Genomic DNA, 23,681 nt, shown 5'->3' with positions numbered 1-23,681 from the left:
TCTATAGTGTGTAGATGTCAACACCTTACCTGCTATTGCTACGGTACCTAACGCCGCTGGGCGGGAGGTATCCTCAGATTTAAATGTACCAGCAACTGACTGTCTTTTATCTATTTCTGCACCTGTTATTGCTAAGGAAAATGCATGTGTCAGTAATAATTGTGATGGAAATGCTGTACTTGTTCTGGCCATTACATACCCTATGGCCAGCCGCATGAACTCAGAGCTGACAGCAGGGATCCCTTCTGACGATTCTGACTTTCAGGTGGATGACACTCATGCTAAAAATGACACGTCATGTTATGAAAATGCTTTTGATAATGTTGTGCATGTTTATGAGAGTACTCTGGATGATGCTTTCAGTGTCACCAGTAGTCTGGACTCAGCACTATCTGGAGAAGTCTCGACTTCCCCTGATATCTCTGACCCCCAGACCAACGTCAATATTGACGTAATTTACCCAAAATGTGATTTTTATTGTGGTGTACTTCTGCAGACAGACACGCACAGTACTGGTGGTAACCTGAGTTCAGAGCCTACAGGCATTCCTGTCAGCTCTGACCCCAGAGAGTTTGATCTTCCGCAGCTGACCACAGATCTCACTAGGCAGCTGGCTGATATTTGTAGTCCCACATCCGTGAGGATACTACAGAGCGACTTCAACCTGCGTGTACTTAGTGGCCAGCCCACTAAGCCACCAGCAGTGGAAGCTCCACTACAGGTGTACAGGGAGAATGGTAACTGCTCCAGTGAACCCATTCGCCATGCGACTGACACCCCAGGTGAAGCATGGTCCATGTGGATCTGTTAGAAGCCCAGTCAGACAGAACGCAGTTAGTTCTAGGAGAGTACGGCCAATCAGAACAAGAAGACACAGGTCCCCTGTCAGGCTTGATAGCTCCCACACGAGTATTGGCGGATGATGTGAAAGTCACCCCCCACCTCTCGTACTCCCAGAAGGCCTCGCTGATGCGCATTGCGCCCCCACAGCGAAATCTTCGCAGCAACCCTGGGCAGGATACAGCATTTCACAGAAGGGACCCGTGGACTCCCAAGCCCTTATGGCAGATCTCCTACAGCGCCTCTCCAGAGGTGCAAGCAAAAGTAAAGATGAAGTATGAGGAGATGTTACAGACGGCTGTCCTCCGCAAATCCTCTAGCTCACAGACCACCAGGTTCTGTGAGGACTATAGGATGCCAGACGACATCCCAATAACCGTTGCGTATCCCACGACACCCTCGGTGATCTGTTGGATTGGCTGGCATCCGCCAAGTACCTAACGATCATGGAACGGAGCCACCGATACTGACAGATTCCAATCGTGCCCGAGGCATGCCTGGAACCCACATCTATCATGCCATTTGACTGTAACGCCTCGATGCGGATGTCTTTTGGTATGATGAATGCCCCAGCCACCTTTCAACAGGCGTGGAACGACCTGTTGAAGGGCAAGCACGGTTGTACAGTCACGTACCTGGATGACATCCCTGTGTTCCGCCCCACATGGGAGCAACACTGCGATCACTTGTCCCTGGTACTAGGACAGCTGTCAGCTGACAATCTGACCGTTGAACCAGACGCAGATCAGATTGTCATGACAGAGGTACAGGCCTCTCTGGGAACAGCGGGATACTAAAGGAAGTTTGCCAAGCCCTGTAGCCTCCGGGCTAGACCACTGACCAACACAGAAAGGGCAACCCCCAAGGTCATGTGGAACCCGGGCGTTCCCATTGTAATGAGCACAAGTAGCAAGTTGGTTTTACTTCAGTCGTGTTCTCGTGTGAGAACAGTCGTTCAGCAATCTTCCCCGGGAAGGAGGTGTGACGCCATCGATATGACATATCGAATGCGTCATGAAGCCACAAACGCAAGTCTCTTTGAAAACCAACCAAAATGACATTTGTTGGTTTAAAATCACTTTTTTTTCTCTCTTTCCTGGTTCTACTGGCAAGCCCTGGCAATTTTGTGTGAAATTTGTCACCTAGCGTTTCTGGGAAGTTATATAGCCCATCCATCACAGATAAGCCTGACATAAATCGTAAATCCCAAGTTTCTGGGAGAATAGTGTATCTAGCTTTCCCACCTCCACACAGAGCTAGCAAATACACAGATCTTATCAGTTTCTCTCTGGAAGCAGCTGACCTACTGTGACCTCAGGAATCCCAATATCCATATTTCCTTCACATTTTCTTCATAATTCATGGCATAGCAAATCTCTATGCCCATCAAATCTGCACAGGTTGTGGAATTCCGCAGGACACTGGTTCTGAGAAGTTTACGGACCAATCGGACTCCCAGATCTAGCGTAAGACTGTTTTAAAATAAGCCTCTAATACCCCAGGGGTCTGATCCCCCAAGTTTGGTATCAACGTTCTTGATAAATTCTGACAAACCAAAAAATGTTACTGTAACGATGGGTGCTAGCAAGATCAGAGTTCTGATTATCAGGTGATCTGCAGTATCACCTATAATGCAGATATATACCTGATTATATGGTGATCTGCAGAATCACCAATAATACAGATATACGATACAGATGCTAAGTGTACAAGTAAGTAACACTATTTTATTGCACTGCGTGTAGTGATTGGTGCAACAGTATGTACTGACAGTTTTGGCAATACCTCACCAGAGGAGCTGGTGGGCACTGTAGTACAGCACCTCTCACCAGAGACGAGGGCTCCCTGGTGAGAGTAGAGTGGTCAGACAGAACGGTTTGGCAACAGACAGACAGATTACAGTACAGAATCGACAGGCAGAAGCAAAACGGTATCCAGGCAGAGTTTGGCAGTTAGATCAGATGGGCAAAGGTACAGAATCAGGAGACAGAGACAGAGTGTTTAACAGGCTGAGTAGGCAACAGGATCAGATAGGCTAAAGTACAGAATCACTAAGAGTAAGGTTGGTCAGAGCTAGCCAGAGTCACACACAGATAATACACAATTTAGTACAATTTAAGCTATCAAGCAGATCCTAAGCTTAGTGTGAATTCCCAGCTCCTGCCGGTTCTAACACACTAGGGAACTGATTAAGGTCTGAACGCTAACACGGAGTATTCACGACAGCAGACAAATTGCAAGTGAAGCAGAGAGGTTTAAGAAGCGGAGGAGACCCTCCAACCACGCCCATCAGCCTCAGCCAATCAGGAGAGGCTAACGTGCTCGCTGACGTCAGCCGACCAGCCAGTCAGCTGATGCGCCTCCTCCCGGCATAAAGATCCTGATGGCGAGTGCGCGCATGCGCTAATGTGCCCCTGAGAACAGTAGAGACACACGTCCCCGGCGTACTAGACGCCTGAGACGCGGAAAACCTGGCAGGCTGGGACCCAGCAATGCCCGCGGTGGCCCCATCATCTCCCACAGCCGGCAAGCGGCGACCACCCACGCCCGTCCTCGGCATGCTAGACGCCCGAGGCACAGGGAGACTGGCAGGCAGGGTACCAGAAGCAGCTGCGGTGGTACTGTTATCCACCGCAGCTGATAATTCAGTATTCATTACAGTTACTAGATTTAACATAACCTGTATGGTTTGCAGATAAGCACACCTATCATGATTCAGGTATATTCCTGTGTCCATGAGAGCGGCATGCATATCTCCTGTTCCAAAAAGGTGTGTGATCCACGCCCCCTAACCCCTCCTTGCTGGAGTGGGGGCTATAACTACAGAGAGACCAGAAAGCTCCAGGTCCATCATCTAAAATCTGATGTCGAGTTAACATCAACCGGCAGCCCGCCAGGACATGGGTCAAAATCTCCATCTTGGATTATTCCTATCACGGCCTCTGGCCACATGGCAATCGCCATCTTGGACTTTTCACCAAAGACTTACGATTGAGGCATGGACTACCAATAACGGTATTTGAACTGTATATTAAGACATTCTGTTTCTTTTCATCTCTATTCTCTTTCTATCCAAACCAATCTGTTCTGCCGGACAGGTATATCTATCTGTGGGCTAATTTAAAGAGACACTGAAGCGAGAATAAATCTCGCTTCAGTGCTTATATTCAGCAGGGGCATGTGTGCCCCTGCTAAAATGCCGCTATCCTGCGGCTAAACGGGTCCCTTACCGCCCAAATCCCCTCCGTGCAGCGGGCGATCTCTTCCGCATTGAGGCAGGGCTAATGGCCGCAGTCCTGCATCACGCGCGTCTGTCAGCGTGTATCTCCGCCTCTCCCCCGCCCCTCTCAGTTTTCCTTCGCTGAGAGGGGCGGGGGAGAGGCGGCGATGCGCCGCTGATAGACGGCGCTGAGAGGCAGGGCTGCAGCCGTTAGCCCTGCCTCAACAACAGCAAAATCTACGACCAAGTTGGTCGTAGATTTTGCAGGGGGGGGTTTTGGGGGGTAAGGGACCCCCGTTTAGCCGCGGGATAGCGGCGTTTTAGCAGGGGCACACATGCCCCTGCTGAATATAAGCACTGAAGCGAGATTTATTCTCGCTTCAGTGTCTCTTTAAGCTGTGTGTATGTAGTTTTAGAATAAAACTAACGATTTTATCGTTCAGTCTTGTGTCTGTTCTGGTCATCTGATTGCAGCTATAATGAATCTGCCCTCTGAAGAGTCAGAGTCATACTACCGCATTGTTTTATTATTTGCTTATAAATTGTTGATTTGCTAGCTAGGTTGTAAATAACCGTTTCTTCCTTCTAGGATTAGCTAGTACCCGATTTCCTGTGTGAAATCGATAACTTTAGTTTCTCGATTGTAAATACAATTAGAGATCGCATCATATATGGACCCAGTAACCTTTCTTTAACGTCGCATTGCTCACAGTCTTTAAGCATTAACCTTCTTTCCTCTGACGATCCAGCAACCGGTCTTTGTCATTCGTCTGCTCACCGTACTTCCTGCGAACGCTAACGGGAGCAGATCTCGACGGGATTGCGGGGCTGGATTGTCACACCTCCCCATTGAAGTGTATTGCGGTTCGCGAAGTTCACGAGAACCCGAACTTTTGCGGAAGTTCACGTTCGAGGTTTGCGAACCTAAAATCGGAGGTTCGAGTCATCTCTACAGATGTGTGATGAATAGAGTAGATACATTTTTTTGAATGGTCAATTGGGTCAAACATATACTTTTGCTAATATTTATGCACCTAATGGGTCGCAGGCAACTTTTTCAGATCTGTATTGGGACAATTAAAGGGTTGTAAGGAAGGTTGTGTGACATTTGGGGGAGATTGCAATTAGATCCTGAGATGGATGTGTCATCGGGTTCTAGGGCCTTTTCAGCAGTAGCTAATAAATCAATAAAAATGTCTATTGAGTGGTTGCATCTTGTAGATCTGGGATCATGGGCCTTGTTGGCTGAGAGAGCCATAAACACCAGATATTTTAAAATGTAATTCTGAGAGAGCCATACAATATATTTCAAACTGGGACAGTAGGGCTCACGTCCCTGTTGCAATTGTGATGTCTCTTGGGTTTCAGCAACATCAGCAATTTCCCCGAGAGCCAGACAGGAGAAATACCGACTAACAGCTTGTACAATTAGCTAGCTGACTTAGGGGTTGATTTACTTTGATTGGCCCAATAGGCTGCTTGTCACTTGACAGGCAGCCTATTGGGCCAAAGTGCAGGGATCTCGTCCTACAAAGTCACTGGACCTGACAAGGTCCAGAGTGGGACAATTGGAGCAGCGTTCGTTTTGGGGTAGCGCATGCTACAGCAGTAGCGTGCCTACTTTGAAAATTTTACTTGCGCTACTATGAAAATTTTACTTGCGCTGCCACACTAAGCTGCGCTGCTTGATCAATGTGGCTTAATGAATCAACCTCTACTGATTTGTATGTGAGCCAGATGTAGCCATCAAAAGAGCCACATTTGGCTCCCGAGCCATAGGCTCCCTACCCCTGTTGTAGATGTATGGAGAGTTATTTTTCCTTCTGTGAAGGATTATTCTTATTTTTCAAATGTTCATAAGGTATATACTAGGATTAAGTTGCAGGTGAAATGTTACCTTATTATAGTCAGTTTCCCAAGTTGCACATTAGAAATAACATATGGTCTATTTGAAATGACCAAGCAGAGCATTTCCTGTGGTTAGTTAGGTTACCACCTGCTTGAAATAATGGTCTTGTGATGTTGATAAAAATCTGTCACTTTTACTAAAACAAGTTGTTTCACTCATAACTATACTTTGAGTCCTATGGGAAAAAAAGCGCTTTACAAATGTTATTGTATTGTATTGTATTGTATTATTGTATTCCCATAATTTAGAATACAGACTATTAGGATCCAAACCCGCAAAGCTAACATTGTAAACTAGTAAATCTGTTAATAAAGGTTTGAAAATATAGCACTAACCTAGCAGGCTCAATTAAAATTTCAATGGCTACTACACAGAATCCACTTTGTGAAATGTCATTAAAGAGAACCCGAGGTGTGTTTAAAGAATGTTATCTGCATACAGAGGCTGGATCTGCCTATACAGCCCAGCCTCTGTTGCTATCCCAAACCCCCCTAAGGTCCCCCTGCACTCTGCAATCCCTCATAAATCACAGCCGTGCTGTGAGGCTGTGTTTACATCTGTAGTGTCAGTCTCGGCTGCTCCCCCACCTCCTGCATAGCTCCGGTCCTTGCCCCCGTCCCTTCCCTCCAATCAGCGAGGAGGGAAGGGAGGCAGGCGGGGACTGGAGTTCTGCAGGAGGCGGGGAGAGCAGCAGACTGACACTATAGAGATAAACACAGCCAGCTCTGACAAGCTGTGTGTCATCAGCGTGGCTGTGGTTTATGAGGGATTGCAGAGTGCAGGGGGACCTTAGGGGGGTTTGGGATAGCAACAGAGGCTGGGCTGTATAGGCAGATCCAGCCTCTGTATGCAGATCACATTCTTCAAACCCACCTCGGGTTCTCTTTAAAGCTGAGGCATATATTTTCATATTTCCTCTTTATACATTATCAACAAAATCTTGTATAACAATATTTTGTGCCTTCTGTGTTTTTGTTATGTAACACAAGTCTCTTCTTCTAATTGACAGTGGTCACACATCCCTGACAGTTACTGGCACCAACCTTGACATCATACAGGAGCCAAGAATTCGAGTGAAGTATAAGGGCAAAGATTCAGTGAATGTATGTCAATTTTTATTACAGAAACATTGGAATGTCACTAGGGACTATTTTTCGTGGAGCTGTTTAGACCTATTTTGAGCTCCAGATAAGACACCTTGTGTCACTTCCCCCCCCCCCCCTCGGTAGTTAATGGAGGGCAAGCACTGGGCTGATGCTGACCTATATGATGCCCCCTAGACACACACCCCCATCATAAAAGTTTAATATCATGTCCCCACAAGAGCAGATGTCAAGTCCCTATATTGCAAATGCTAAATTAAGTCCCAAAAAGTCCAGATATCACCCCCCCCCCCTTAGAGGGGTGAGTGGATAGGTGGCCTGGAATAAACATATGGAAGATAGATGAGAGGTTGATCAGGGTGACAGAGGATGACATGACAGGTAGGTGTAGAATAATGTAAGCTGCTGTGGCTCCTTTACCATCAAAGCAGTAGGAAAGGTGTGGAAATAAATGTGTTGCTGCAGCCAGGGTGCAGTAAAGATGACTACATTGCATTATGGAGGACCTAGTTTGAATGCTCAAGCTATGGCCCACTGAGCCTATTTTATCAGCTCCCAGAGGTGTTTTTTTACTTAATTGGTGAATGCAGGCTACGGCAGTAGCATGCCAGCACTTGCAGCTTGATGCTACCTTCTGCTTGAAAGCATTATTCCTAGTGCACATGCTCCTTGTCATCTGTAGCAGAATCATCTGCTACTTACATTGTCAGAGCCAAAACTCAAATGAGTAGTATGGAATCTAAATGTGGCATCAAACTGCCCACTTCCAGTAAAGCGACAAATGCTCCTTCCCTTTCCACACTCTTTGTCCAAACCTATTGATATATTATGTCAAACCTTGCCCAATAGATGACCCTTCCTCGACCTCCTTCCAGGGGAACTTTCCACCTGGCTGCCAGTGCTTACCCCCTGTGGTTCACCACTCCACACAAGAATGATGGATTCAAACAAACAAACGAGGGAAGCACTCTTGCTTGGCAATATACCTCATATTGTACACAACATACATATTAAAAAGAAAAAGAGTCCCTAAGGCAACTATTTTTTTTTCAATCTATTCACTTGGTAACTGTGGTGTGGGAAGGGGGCTTTGGAAATGTTTAAAACATATTAATATTTTGAATTAAAAAAAATGTGTAGTGTGTAATTTAACTTTTCGCCACGAGATGGCTCTAGAATCAGTTCCTGTTTTACCAGAAACCGTTTAGTTTTTTTTTTCTTTTTTTCTGTTCATTCACGTTATTTATTATGAATGGACATGGCCCCTGTTCGGGGGCCATCAGGGGGCCATCACAAGCACTGCGGTTGGCTCAGAGAAGCTTTGCTTCTCTTCCCCAAACCGGCGACAAAGGTACCGCCGATTGCAAACTGGATGAGAATACGCATCCAGTTTGCCTTTAGCTGCGCCTATCTGGATGAGAATATTAATAAAGAAAGCAGTGATAAGTTTTATGTGGGTTTTTTTATTAAATAATTTATTTTATTAAATAACTATAAAGACACAAACAGAAGCTGAATTCAAAACAATTGTAAGGGCTCGTTTCCACTAGAGCGATTCTGCATGTGTTTACTGCAAGCATATTCGCATAGCCAATAATAGTCAATGGGCCTGTTTCTACTTGTCAGGAAATCTGTGCAGTGCCGAGGACTGTGCAGAAAAAAAATCTGTACAGTAGAGCCATCAGAATTTGCAGACTGCAAGGATAGTGTGCGATTTGCATGTAATGTACTTAATAGGAAATTCGCATTCGTTTTCCCTATGAAAACTTTCCATGCGCATACGTTTTCATGTAAAATCAATGTACACTGGCACTGACATGGTTAAAATTGCATACTTACAAAAATACACGAAAATGCATGCTAATTTGTATGAAAATTTGCATACAAAAGCATATGAATTTGCATCCACATGCAAATTAGTTTATGCGTTTTCTGCAAAGAAATAGCACTGCACTAGAGGAATTTTCATTGTATATACATTGAGCAAAATAACTTTATTACAACACAAGATATACTGAACAGAAAAACAAACAAACAAACAGATTTTTATTTTAGCACATGATCAGAAAACAACAAATTATTTTTGATTTGTCGGGATAGCCTAGTGGTCTAATCTACGGATGGCGTTTTTGGTGCAATCAGTTACGTATCTGTCATGGGCTTGTTCATGGCATTCCTTGGCAAATCTTTTAAGTCCTTTTATGAAAATAATCAGAGGGTTAACCAGTGTGTTTGCAGCGAAGAAAGTCTCTTGGGTTAGTCCTGTTAAAAATGTGTTTTACGTATCCCTTTATGCTTTACAGCATTTTATATTCTGTATCCTTTTTTAATAAAGAAGCTGTGTCTGTCATAGAAAGTATCACTCAGGGCTATCTTTGTTCTTAACCTCCTTGCCGGTTGGGGTAACCTGCGCAAGAGGATTTCTCAGGCCCCGCTGGGCCGATTTGCATAATTTTTTTTTCCTACACGCAGCTAGCACTTTGCTAGCTGCGTGTAGTACGGAATCGCCGCAGCTCGCCGCCGATTCGCCACTACCCGCCGCGCCAAGCCGCCCCCCCCATCCCAGACCCCTGCGCAGCCTGGCCAATCAGTGCCAGGCACCGCTGAGGGGCGGATCGGGATTCCCTGTGACGTCCTGACGTCCATGACGTCGGTGACGTCATCCCGCCCCGTCGCCATGGCGACCGGGGAAGCCCTGCAGGAAATCCCGTTCTGAACGGGATTTCCTGCTTACTCTGATCGCCGAAGGTGATCGGAGTGGGTGGGGGGATGCCGCCGCTTAGCGGCTATCATGAAGCGAGCCCTGGGCTCGCTACATGATTTAAAAAAAATAAAAATAAAAAAAAAAAGTTCTGCGCTGCCTCCTTGCCGGATTAATTAGACCGGCAAGGAGGTTAAATAGAACCAGACTCAAACTCCTGACATAATTTGTGCACAGGTCACATTTGTGTGTGACTATCGTATTCATTAAGCATTAGATATGGACATCACATTTTTAGTTAAGAAAAACATGCCCTGACACATTCTAAAGAGGAAACCTTTTAAGTTTCAAATACATATATTAGACATGATCATGTGCGAGTTTTACAATTATTAAAGGTTGCATTTGGGCAGCACGGAGGCATAGTGGTTAGCGCGCTCACCTTGCAGCGCTGGGTCCCCGGTTCGTATCCCAGCCAGGGCACTATCTGCATGGAGTTTGTATGTTCTCCCCATGTCTGTGTGGGTTTCTTCCTTGCACTCTGATTTCCTCCCACATCCCACAAACATACAGATAAGTTAATTGGTTTCCCCCTAAAATTGGCTAGACTATGATGCATACACTACACGATATAGACATATGACTATAGTAGGGATTAGATTGTGAGCTCCTCAGAGGGACAGTGACAAGACTATATATACTCTGTAAAGTGTTGTTGAAGATGTCGGTGCTATATAAATACTAAATAATAATACATGTAAAAGAGTCAATCTAGGGGAAAAGTGCTGTGCCTGGTGCAGTAAGTTTGTGAAGTTCGTTTGGCTGCAACCTTAGTGTCAGTGATTCCTTTCACTAATTTAGGTTAAATATACAGAAATACAGAAATACTAAGGTGCCCTCATAAACTGATAAAACAATGTCAGTTTTTATTATCAAGCAAAAATGTTAAACAAATGCAAATGTATGAAATCTAAAATATATTTGCAGGATCCTGTCCCACACACATACAATCAACACTCCTGCTGCAACAAAGAAATATGATGTATATGTATATATATATATATATATATATATATATTTGTTTTTTATTTTTTTTTTTCTTTAAGAGTCAAAAGGGAGGCAAATCATTTTGATAAATCAAGCATCAGGAATTGTATTTAGTTCCTCACAGAGATAACTAATAACTATAGACCAATGCTAAGCCCAATTAGTGTATGTCATTGTGAGAGGTGTTGGTAGTTGGTAGTAAAGATAATTAATCGTGCTTCAGCGTAAAAGTATTATTCACATGTAGGTAGCTTTAGTGGTAGTGATCAGGTAAAGCGGCAAGGGGCATGCGCGATCAGAGGCTTTGCAAACTGGGCAGATGGAGGTTTAAACTATATATCCGCCCACACCTAGTAGAGCAATATTAAGGGGATGGGGGGCTTAGGGGGAGGTAGACAATATATATAATAAAAAACCCTCTCTAAAATCCCCTCTCTAAAATTATTCAATTGTTGCCTTCGCAGGTACACTCAAGCCCAAATGCAAAGTATGGATAGTAGGGCACTCCTACGTGGTATGGGCGGAGCGATGGGCAACACAGCGCAATGGGGGAAGAAACTTGAGTATGGGTACAGAAGACGTGGAGGTACACTGCTTTGGGTACCCGTGCCTTACCCTAAAAAGGCTTAAATTGAAATTCTTCAGGCTGACCTGGCTATGGGGCCCCCCAGACGTATTAATACTGCATATAGGGGGGAATGATCTGGGCTGGCACTCCACGTACGGCCTGATGGGAGATTTAAAATACTTCATAGTGCGTGTTCGGGAACTCTTCCCCAGGGTGGTAGTGGTCTGGTCAGAGATGATACCTAGAATGCATTGGCGCCCCCTGGTAGCTTGCGGCTACTTTGGTGATGGCGGCCTTGTTAGGGGACTCTTCAATGAGATGATTGATGTTGCCGAGATAAAAAGAAAAGGAAAGCTGGTTATGTGAAAATAGTTGTTGTTTTAGTGAAAAAATGATTATTGTATACTAACACTTTTTTAGTTATGGAATGTAACCAGCACATGATAATAAAAACTGTGGCCTTGGTATTCCAAACAATTTTCGCAGCCTGGTGTGTACAGGGGAAGGGGTAACCTATGGGGCTTATCCAGGTCAAGAGAGCTCCAGAGCTGGGCAGGGATAAGCGACAGGAGCACATGACCTGGATGGGCAAAAGGTGACCCCAGGCAGCCTTGATAGGTCAGTTCAGGTCAAGGTGACAAACAAAGGCAGGCTGAAATCTGCTAGCCTTTGTTAATTACAAATCGGACGAAGGGACTTCCTTTTCCCCTCAAGAGACCAGCAGAGCAGCACGGTGGCGTAGTGTTTAGCGCTCTCGCCTTGCAACGCTGGATCCCCGGTTCGAATCCCAGCCAGGTCAACATCTGCAAGGAGTTGGTATGTTCTCCCTGTGTCTGCGTGGGTTTCCTCTGGGCACTCCGGTTTCCTCCCACATCCCAAAAACATACAGATAAGTTCATAAGCTCCCCCCTAAAATTGGCCCTAGACTACAATACATTCACTACACGATACATACATAGACATATGACTATGGTTGGGACTAGATTGTGAGCCCCTCTCAGGGACAGTTAGTGACAAGAAAATATACTCTTTACAGAGCTGCGCAATAGGTCGGCGCTATATAAATACTTAAATAAATAAATAAAGCAGCTTTCGTGGGCATAAGTCTTGCAATTATCAGAGTAGTTGTAGATAAAGTTACCTTGCAATAGTTCTCTTCGTGTGTACAACTTACCATATCCACCGCACAGCTTCCGTAGATTGGTCGGAACCGCTCAATCCTGGTGGCCCCAGCCGGTGGCTGCACTAGGAGTGCCTCGGCGCTAAGTCCTGGATGATGGGGGATGTTATAGCATGCTTTGGTCAGGTCCCTGGAATCAGATTGGAGGTGATGTCACTCCTCTCTAACCATTTGGCTTCGTTCGTCAGAGCTGGTTTTCTCAGGAGTGGGGGACGTTACTTATTAGACCATTGTCCAATCTGGGTTTTCTGAGTTTTGGCAACTATTTGAGATGGCCCGAACGGTCTGCGTGGATATAAGCTACCCGCGGCGGGTAGCGAATACATAGCGTGTTTAGCCAGCCTCCTATACCTCGTCATTGGGCTAAACTTTGACCCTCTACATCACAGTCAGCAGACGCATGGCAGCCAATCAGGCTGCACTCACCCGATGAACCCCACCCCACCTATCAAAATGCTGCGGTGTCGGCCATGTTCTCAGTCCACTGATCCTGCTATAGTGAGAGTAAGGGAGAGACATTGTTGGAGCTAGGGAAAGCGTTAGTTAGGCTGTTGTTAGCTTGTTTCTCGCTGAAACTTGTTTGCTGAAAGCACCCCAAAAAAAATCTTGTGGGAGCTAATATTCTTCTGATGTGTTTCTTTTTTTGGGGGGGGGGCTGGCTTTGTGTGTGACACAGGCACATAGATACAGCCCTGTCACAGCTGGGCCTGTGCCAGGCAAAGCACACAGTATTACCAGTGCATATTTTTTTTTTAAAAAAAAGCTCTTTTGAGAGCTTAATATTCGTCTGATGTGTGTGTGTGTGTGTGTGTGTGTGTGTGTGTTTGTGTGTGAGACACTGACACTGCATAGATACAGCCCTGTCTGTCGCAGCTGGCCCTTGCTGTACTACTGTGCCAGGCCCAGCACACTGTATTGCCAGTGCATACCTTTCCACTGTATCTGTGTGACAGCACACTGTATTATACCAGTGCATACCTTTTCACTGTATCTGTGATTGAACGTACTATACCATAGCTCTCTTTGTGGGTGACACTGCATACAGCCCACAGAGAGACAGGGACAGTTAGCTAGGCTGTTCTTAATTGCTGAAACCACCCCAAAACAAAAGCCCTTTTGGGGTCTCATAGTGTGTGTGTGTGTGTGTGTGTGTGTGTGTGTGTGTGTGTGTGTGTGTGTGTGTGTGTGTGTGTGTGTGTGTGTGTGTGTGTGTGTGTGTGTGTGTGTGTGTGTGTGTGTGTGAGAAAGAGAGAGATACACTGTATAGAGGGGAGGCCGCAGTCATTGCTGGGCCTTGCAGGCAGAGGCAGAGCCTCTTCTTTCTATTACAAGCCAGCACACTGTCTATCATCATAAGCTGTGCTTAGCTTCCATCTGTATCTGTTATTGATAGCTGTGTGGGTTACACACTGCATACAGGCCACAGTCAGTTGCTGGCCCTTGTAATTCTACTATACTCTTCTAACAATTGCAAGCAGGCCAGCACACTGTCTATCATAAGCAGTGCTTAGCTTGCAACTGTATTTGTGATCGAAAGTACTATATGATATATGTGTGTGTGTGTGTGTGTTAAAGCACACAGCCCTGTGATACACACACACACACACACAGCTGCTGTGTATTTGACACTGATTGTGTGCCTCTTTGTGATTACACACACTGGGCTTGATTCTCGAAACTTTGTGTGCACAAAAGTCCACGAGCGGCACTTTGCGTGGTAACTGCTTAGCACGACTGAGCTAACAGCTAACACCATTTAGAGAATCAAGCCCACAGTCTACCACTATTGAATATTGTTAGTACTACCGTGCATACCCCCCATATGGAAAAAATGACAGGCAGAGACAGAGGTAGCGGCAGGCCATCCTGCAGGTCTGTTCGAAGTCATGCTGGCGTGATTCTGTGCGGCCCTCAACCAAAGTACAGAGTTCAGAAGGCACGTATCCTCAACCCCCAAGATTGTCAGGACATAGTTGACTATTTAATACAGAACACTTAATCTTCCCCAGCTTCCGCATGGAACCGTGACATATCTTCCTCCTCCTGCTCTGATTTTGGCACCCCCAAAATTACTTAACACTCACCTGAAAGCCACCATCACTGCTACTAGCACCACAGCCGCTCCACTTCAGATGTCGCAGGAGTTATTTACACATTTGTGGTGAATTTCCTGATCCACAACCATTATTGTTCCAAGATGAAGGCGCTAAGGATTTAGGCGTCACTATGGATGTAAGGTGTGAGGATGATGAAGTATCTGTTGTTGGTGCAGTTTTGGAGGTGCCTGATACAAGCAAAGCTGTGGATGATGATGATGATGATCAAGGCATGGATGTCAAATGGGATCCCAAAATACAAGATGAACATGGGAATAGTTCAGAGGGGGAGTTAGAGAGGAGGGGACGAGTTGCTGTAAGAAGCACGGGGAGCTCGTCGGAAACAGCTTGTGACAGTGTCCGGCAGCGTGTATCGCCACCTAGGGTCAGCCAGCCAACACGCCCTTCAATGTCAGCTGCTGCTGCCACAACCAAAATGCCATCATCCCAGAACTCACCAGTGTTGAAATTTTGAAATGTTTGTGTGTGTCTGCCTCAGATTACAGCGATGCCATCTGTACTATCTGTCACCAAAAATTGAGTCTTGGAAAAAGCAACACCCACCTAGGGACATCAGCCTTAATAAGGCACTTGATCAAGAAGCACAAACACCAATGGGATGAGTTTCTGGAAAGGTCCTTGACGGTCGCCACACTATGGAGGAGAACGTCTTAGGCCTAGGGAAAGGATGAGACCGGGAGCCTTTATGGTGTAGTATCGTTAGATAAGTGGGATGTGTAATAATGTGGGTAATAAATACTCACAGAGGTGGGTTGCCCTGATGCAACCAATGACAGTCACATGTGGAAAAAAAAAACGTTTCTGCTCGATGTACTGGAACACTCTGGGACCAGGCGGTCGCTCTCCTCCTGTGGTCCTATATACTGGTGGATGGTCTCCCTGGTAATATAGTAGCACCTCAAAGAGGTGAGGGATACGGAGGCAATTGGTGGAGGCGCCCTTAATCTTATTGACAAACCATTAGCAGAAAAATAAACTCAAATAAAATAAAAATACAAATAAAGAGAGGTATCTTACCTCATCACAAGACTCATATAGGTGGAAAAAGGAGTCTTTATTAAAATAAGGTGGTTAAACTGTAGACAACGCGTTTCACGGGGCACAGTCCGCTTCATCAGGTCAATAAACAGAAACCTAAAACAAAACATTTTTCTTAAATATCTAATCAAGGAATAACTAGTCAAGAGGAACAATCATAAATTTTGCACTGCACGGATAGTGACACTATTCCACCCTTGCCATTGTATAGTGAATATGGCATTAGTATATGTAACCGCTAGGCTCGTGTACCTTGTCCAAAGGGTGACAGAGCACCGAACTCAAACTCAAACTCATTAAAAAATAATAAATACATTAAATTAATTGAATTATATCAGAATAAATTAATAATAAATACATACATAAATAACCAATAATTAATTTTGCAGCTGGACTATACCAATTAAATTCAATTAAACCAGCTAAATCACATAAATTACATAAATAAATTAAATTACATTAAAGGAGTCAGTCAATGAGCCAGTTAATAAATTGTTAATAAATTCCACCACTTGTTAACAAGTATTTTTCTCTAAAATAAAATTAAAAGAAATATATTCAGCAATAAAATCTATAAATATATAACTTATGTGGAAGAAATCAACCGAGTATTAGATTACAGGCTTACCAATGGATAAAGGCTATATGATGAATAGTCTAGATAGTAACTGTAATTAGTGCATGGTATCAGAAGTGCCTGCAAAGGTACAGCTCTCTATGGTGCATATAAGTTGAGGAGAAGGGTCTTACCGTAATTGCCAGCCGTGCAGTGCGGGGGCGCATATAGAAAGCGCGTCTGCCCACTCTGCCGGCTTGATATACTGGTGACTGCTAATCTGGTCCAGCGCTTCCGGGACGCTTGTAGAGGAGTGCCACGTCATGCATCACGTGGTCGCTCCTAAGCCGGGCTTCTGTCTCCATTATAGGCGGCGGCCATTTTGCATATGACCACATTGGGTAACATATGTATAACGGCTACTGTCTGTTGTTATAGAGGTGGCCATTTTCTGTATGATATTTTATTAGTGAACTAGAACGATGTTATGCCCCACGTCACTGGGGCATAACAGCGTTCTAGTTCACTAATAAAAATAGCTATTTGAGTTCGGTGCTCTGTCACCCTTTGGACAAGGTACACGAGCCTAGCAGTTACTTATACTAATGCCATATTCACTATACAATGACAAGGGGGGAATAGTGTTACTATCCGTGCAGTGCAAAATTTATGATTGTTCCTCTTGACTAGTTGATTCTTGATTAGATATTTTAGAAAAATGTTTTGTTTTAGGTTTCTGTTTATTGACCTGATGAAGCGGGCTGTGTCCCATGAAACGCGTTTTCTACAGATTAACCACCTTATTTTAATAAAGACTCCTTTTTCCACCTATATGAGTCTTCTTATAAGGTAAGATACCTCTTTTTATTTGTATTTTTATTTTATTTGAGTTTATTTTTCCGCTAATGGCTTGTCAATAAGATTAAGGGCGCCTCCACCAATTGCCACCAATGGGATGAGTACATGAGGAAAAGCAGCACACAAATGTAAAGCCACCCTCCGCATCCTCTTCCTCCTCCAGGTGCAGCATCTTAAGCCGCTTTCGCCTCTTGCACCTTCACAGCCACCCTTCTCCACTCCGCCTCTCACCTTGAGCAGTTCCTGCTCCTCTGCCAACAGCCAGGTGTCCGTTAAAGGAGTCATCAGGCAAAATTAAAAAAAAGCTTTACTCACCAGCCCCTTGCAGCCAACTGCGCTCCACGCAGGTGCAGTAAGAACGACCTCGGGGTCCGCCTCTGCCCGGGATGGAGGCGGAGAGCATAGTGGTCAGCATGGAACAGTCGGCTGCAGGGGGTTGGAGAAAGCCCAGGGTGAGTAAAGTTTTTTTTTTCTTTAATTTTGCCTGATAACTTCTTTAAGGAAATGTTTAAGCGGAAGTGGAAGATACCGGGCCGCAATTGTTTTTCCAAAAAGGAGATACCCCAAACTGTATACACACGCAAGATGTTTTAAAGCACCCTATGCATCAAATTTAGGAATGCAATGTGATTTCTACCCTTTAGTGATTATTTATTAATTTATTTATTTTTTCTCAATACATTTTTATTGAATTTTTACGAAGAAAATACAAAGCTAGACAATAGAGTAAAACGTAGCTCAAGTAAATAATGTAGTAACAAAGGCGTAATTACAACAGCTTTCCAGTTATGTTGTACACATTCTGATAAGTAGCCAGTTAATTGGACACTTTTATGAGTGAAACAGTATATATAATATAACATTTAAAAAAAAGAAACAGAGAGACTTGAAACAGGCTATATAACGCCTAAACAGTACACAATCATTCAGACACACATTTTCCTTAACTGAACCATTGTGTAACAAACCTTATCTAATGTACGGAAGGTTATCAGCGGGGGGAATAAACTGGGGGAAGAGAAGAGGGGAGCACACGGCTGTGCTTAATATTGGTACACATCTTTTAAATAACAAGTTTGGTAATGGCATCAAAATAGTAGTTAATTTTGATACTTCATAAACTTTGTTGAACCGTCGGACACATACAGTACTTTACAAAAAGATTGCTACTACTAAATTGCAAATATTGATATAAATAAGTATATGTGATATAAATGATGGGGTCAGGGATCAGGCATGCTCAGATGTACTAAAATTCAATTCGGGTGCATTCGAATTCGGGTCCAAAGGACATTCGGATTCGGATTCCCCCACGAAATTTGGTTCGGATTCGGTTGGGTGTCGGTAACAAATTTCGGTAAAAAATTTGTGTTCGGGAATTCTGATTTTTTTAAAAAGGGAAATCACATTTAAATCGGTGTAATTAAAAAACAAAACAAAAAAAGTGACGTATGGCAATGTATTGTGTGGAACCTGGAGGTGGGAAAACAGACAGCAGGAGGATAAATACAGCAGGAGAAGGAGTGACGTGTGGCACTTGCAGCAGGCAATGTATTGTGTGGACACTGGCGGTTGAACCACAGACAGCAGGAGGATAAATACAGCAGGAGGAGGAGGAGTGACGTGTGGCACTGGCAGCAGGCAATGTATTGTTTGGACCCTGGCGGTTTGACCACAGACAGCAGGAGGATAAATACAGCAGCAGCAGGAGGAGTAGTGACGTGTGGCAGCAGGCAATGTATTGTAACTCTTTTATTAAAAATACTGCAACATATATATAAAAATTATAAAATACCCAAGTAAATAAATAAAACATTAGGCTAACCGCCTTAAGTACCTTAGTACTTTAGTCCATAATAAGTCCATACCTAGAAAAGAACTGAAAATTCAAAACAACTTAAATCATGCCACTCTGGCTTCATTATTTAGTGCATATCAAGTCCAACTGAAAGACTGAAAACATAAATCATGCCCCTCTGGCTTACTATATACACTATATACAACAACACTGCACCCTATTTTCATATTACAGCAAGAAAGACTAGGCAATCTTACTCCTCCTTATTTTTAGGTCATCTACTGTAACTAAGTGAAAAGAGAAAGAAAAGCTCACCAAAGAGAAGGTTTGGCCAAGTCATGGAGGCTTGATGCTCCGCCAAAGCAGACACCATTCCCCCCGACACAACCTTCCCTCCTCAAGACCCCAAATTTTCCCAACCTCACCAATAATACCATGCACCACCACCTGGACAGGGAGGACTTTCTGATCGATCGCAATTTGACACCGTGCATTCCAAGTGTAATACCGAATCACTAAACTGACTAAAAATAAAGTGTCCAAATTAAATGACCCCCAGTTATTGAATGCTACATAAGTCCACTCCGCATAACTAAGCCGCTCAAGGAAAGGAATACCTAAAGCCCTACCCACCTGTTTGTATACTTCTTTCTTAAAGGAACAGTCCACCAGGAAATGGTCCATGGTCACCTCCACACCACCACACTCCTCATGAGGACAGCCACGATCCCTATCCCCAATGAACTTCAAATGTCCTCTAACAAAGAGTCTGCCATGAAAGGAAAGCCAAGCCAAGTCCCTGAATTTGTTAGGAATCCTAGGAGAACATAGCAAGCGCAAACCCTCCTCCATAATTTGGCTTGGCCAATCTTTCAGGGCCAATGGGTCCTGAAAAACAGTTTCAATCACTCTCTCCTCTAGGGCTTTCCTAGGGATTGAGATAATCTCCTCCTTAGTCAGTTCCTATTGCCTCATCACTTTCAGACAAGGTGCAACATAGGAGATAATCAGGACCAGCTCTCAGTCTTTTCACCAAACCACCACTTTCTCATTGCCTGAGAAAAGGTTTAAACCAGGAATGGAAGATACCCATCCATCCAGGCAGTTCCTCCGCATACATTTGACCAAGATTGTGCTAAATAAATAACAGAGAAAAGAAAACCAATGGGTTGACCATCCCTAAGCCACCCTTCTGCCTTGATCGATAGGTGACATTCCTCTTAACGTGGTTCATCTTATTTCCCCAGAGCATCTGAAAAAACAAGCTGTAGATCCTTGTGTGAAGAGACACTGGCAAAATACAGACAAAACTGACATACAACATAATTGGAATCAGATAGGTTTTGATTATGTCAATCCTTTCTCTGAAAGTCAATCGCCAACCTTTCCAGCGGACCACCTTAGCCTCAGCACACTTTAGTCTGCTTTCCCAATTTTGGTGACCATAGTCACCCGGGCCAAATTCTATGCGGAGTACTTTGATCTTTTCCTTTGGTGCTGGAAAAGAGACCGGAAGCAAGAAGCTCTCATTTTCCTTACCCATCCAGAAAACCTCACATTTATCCTGATTGATCTTGGAACCTGATGCCAATGAGTAACGGGCAATCTCTGCACAAACGCCCTCTGCCTCCTCTTGCCCAGAGATCACCACAGTCACATCATCAGCATAAGCCACAACCTTGAGAGGAGGCACACCAGCAATACCCGACGGCACCCCATACAAGGCTCCACCCTCAATCCTTCTTATGAAAGGATCAATGGCAAAAGCTTTCAGCACCTTTGTACAAAACTTTAAGCCAATTGATAAACCTCCCCGGCAGACCATACTTACTAAGGAGCATCCACAGATACTCATGATTGACACGATCAAATGCCTTTACCTGATCCAATGCCAGTAAGTACTTTCCCCAACCAGCAGCCCTGCATCTCTCCAGAATCTCCCGAACCGTTAATACGGCTGAAAAAGTGCTTCTCCCCTGGACAGAACAGTGCTGCTGGCGAGAAAGCACCTCATTTGCCACCTGACTGAGACACCAGAAAATTATTTTGGCCAGAATCTTTCGGTCAACATTGAGAAGGCTGATAGGACGCCAATTCTCAATCCTTGAAGAATCTTTACCCTTTGACAAAAGAATAACTGCTGATTCTCTCATAGAAGGAGGAAGCTCATCCTCTGCAAGACTGCGATTGCAAACCTCTGCTAATTCAGGTGCCAGAATGTCCTTGAAACCCTTATAAAATTCAGCCGTCAAGCCATAAGGCCCTGGAGTCTTTTTAATAGCAAGCTGCTCTATGGCTTTCGCCACTTCCTCAGCAGAAATTCTTTCTGTCAAAAACGCAAGAGGAACATCTAAATTCACCAGTCCTGGAATATCACACAAAAAAGATTCCATCTCTGTCTCATCAAGAGGTCTGCTACCCAACAGTTCAGCATAAAAGGATCTCACGATTTCCAGAATCCCTGCTCTGGACTGCACCAGAGATCCTGTACTATCCTTGAGACCATACACGACCTTAACTGCTACACATCGTTTGCAAATCTGATAAGGGTCCGGCGAGTGACTTTTACCGTAATCCCTTTCCAGAAGCAAAGAAGCATGCCGGTCATACTGACTCTTGCGCACCAAATCCTTGATCCTTTTAATCTCACTGGGATCACCATCCCCTGAGACAGCGATTTCAAGTTTCCGCCTCAGACGTTGGTAGGTAACATATTTACCAAAAGCTCTCTTTTTTTGCTATGTTCTTGAAAAGACCTACTGCCCGCCTTTTAACCATCTCCCACCACTCAGACCTACTGCTGCAGCAGTCCAGCAAAGTAAACTGTGCCTGAAAAAAATTCCTGAAAGATTGTCTTACACTTTCCTCTTCCAACAGCAACGAATTTAATCTCCAGATACCCTTTCCTTTTGGAGGGACAACTGCAAAATTCAACACCACAGACAGAATACAGTGATCGGAGAACTCCACCACCTGCACCTTTGGAGATGAGGAAGCAGATCTCTCCTTAACAAAAAACTTATCTATCCTACTCCTACGCTCTCCACTGAAATAAGTGAACCCTGTGTCATCTGGAGTGTGCTTTATATGCACATCTACCAGACCAGCATCCCTAACCGTATTATTCAAAAAATTGCTATCGTAGCCCAGGCGGGTCTTGGTACCTCTCCTGTCCCTTAACCTGACTACGGTATTGAAATCACCACCAAAGACCACCTCCTGGGCTGTAAACAAGAATGGCTTGATCTCTGTGAAGAGGCGCTTCCTCTCCCTCTCAGACTGAGGCCCATAGATGTTGATCAACCTCAAATTCTGCCCCCTCACAGAGACGTCCATGACCAAGTATCGCCCCATCTCTACTTCCCTTACCCGCCGGAAAGTTACCATATCGGTCTTAAAAAGGACCGCCACCCCAGTATAAGGCTCAGCCGCAAGAGACCACTAAGAGGGACCATGGTGCCAATCCCTCTTAGCCTCATGTATGTCACCTAGCGTTTGATGACGATATTTTATTTTTGCAAGAGACTAGGTTGCAAACTGACCGAGAAAAAATATGGCTTCCCTTCGAGCACTCACAGATCTCATACTAGCGACATTAATGGTTGCCAGTTTTAAAGGGGGAGGGGGGGACCTCCATCAGGGCAAATGAAAGAGATTGCCTAGCCTTCCTTATACTGCACCACCCACCTCTATATCCACACTTTCCCCTTCACCATCATCACTATTTACAATATTTCCATCAAACATTTCAGACTGGTCAGATAACGCATTAAACTTATTTTTTACAATAACAGATTTTTTCTTCCTAATCTCTTCTAGCTTTTCACTAGCTTTCTTTTCCGTCACCATTTTCCTTCTCTCCTTCCTTCTTTCTTTTGCTGATTTTACTTCTATAAACCTTCCTGACTCCTCCACTTCTTTTTCTTCCACCTCCTCACTCTGTTTATTCCTCCCTTTCTCCTTTATTTGCAACTTCCATCTTTGTTTCTCTCGGGAGCCTAGTATTACCATTTTTTCCTTTACCACCCTCCTCCATCTTTTTACCTTCAGGAGCTTTTTCAGAAGGGCTTTTATTCTCCTCTTGAACAACATCCTCTTTATAGACAGAAAATACATTTTTTTCCTCCCCAGGAACAGCAATTTTAAAAATTGCTTCAGCACCCATTCCCACCTCCGGTATTTTTGTAATTACCGGGACCAAGGAAGGGGGAGGGGAAGGTGGAGGCATTGATTTCAACACAGACAGGAAAGGCGGCACAATAGTCTTGGGCTCCAAGGCAGCAGGCCTCGAGTGTAACGGTCCACTACCAGAGGCCTCCTCTTCACAATTTTCCTCTAAGATTTTCTCCATCTCCTTAACAACTTCTTCATCCACATTAGCCCATGCTTCAGGGCACTGCAAATACGGATGACCCAATTTAAGACAAATACTGCAACGGATGTCCTTGCAGTCCTTTGCTAAGTGCCCCAAAGCATGGCAACGTGAACATTTCACCTCCTTACAAGAAATGCTATAGTGGCTGCGAGAACCGCACTTATAGCATACACGAGGCTGCTCCTGGTAGTAGACCACCACCCTGTCTTTTCCAATAAAGACAGAAGTAAGGATATGTTTGACCACATTCCCCACTCTGTCCAACCTCACCATCAGCTCCCATCCTCCCCCCCAGATCCCAAACTCGTCCATTACCTTTTTTGGCTCATTCAACGGTTTTCCATAATTCCTCAGCCAAACCATGAGGTCAT

At 44.5% G+C, this 23,681-nt stretch overlaps 1 protein-coding gene across 14 annotated transcripts in view; it reads left to right on the top strand.

The window, feature by feature from the left end:
* PLXNA2 (plexin A2) overlaps positions 1–23,681 on the top strand; it is a 3,799,727-nt gene that overhangs the window by 1,709,930 nt on the left and 2,066,116 nt on the right. For all 14 annotated transcript variants that reach the window (XM_068269767.1, XM_068269773.1, XM_068269774.1 and 11 more), the window contains one exon: positions 6,979–7,072. In XM_068269767.1, the coding sequence (XP_068125868.1) occupies positions 6,979–7,072 (94 nt within the window). The remainder of the gene's footprint in view (positions 1–6,978; positions 7,073–23,681) is intronic.

Source organism: Hyperolius riggenbachi, chromosome 2, assembly GCF_040937935.1.
Source record: "Hyperolius riggenbachi isolate aHypRig1 chromosome 2, aHypRig1.pri, whole genome shotgun sequence".
NCBI classification, from domain to species: domain Eukaryota; kingdom Metazoa; phylum Chordata; class Amphibia; order Anura; family Hyperoliidae; genus Hyperolius; species Hyperolius riggenbachi.
This window is presented reverse-complemented; position numbering and strand designations above follow the sequence as displayed.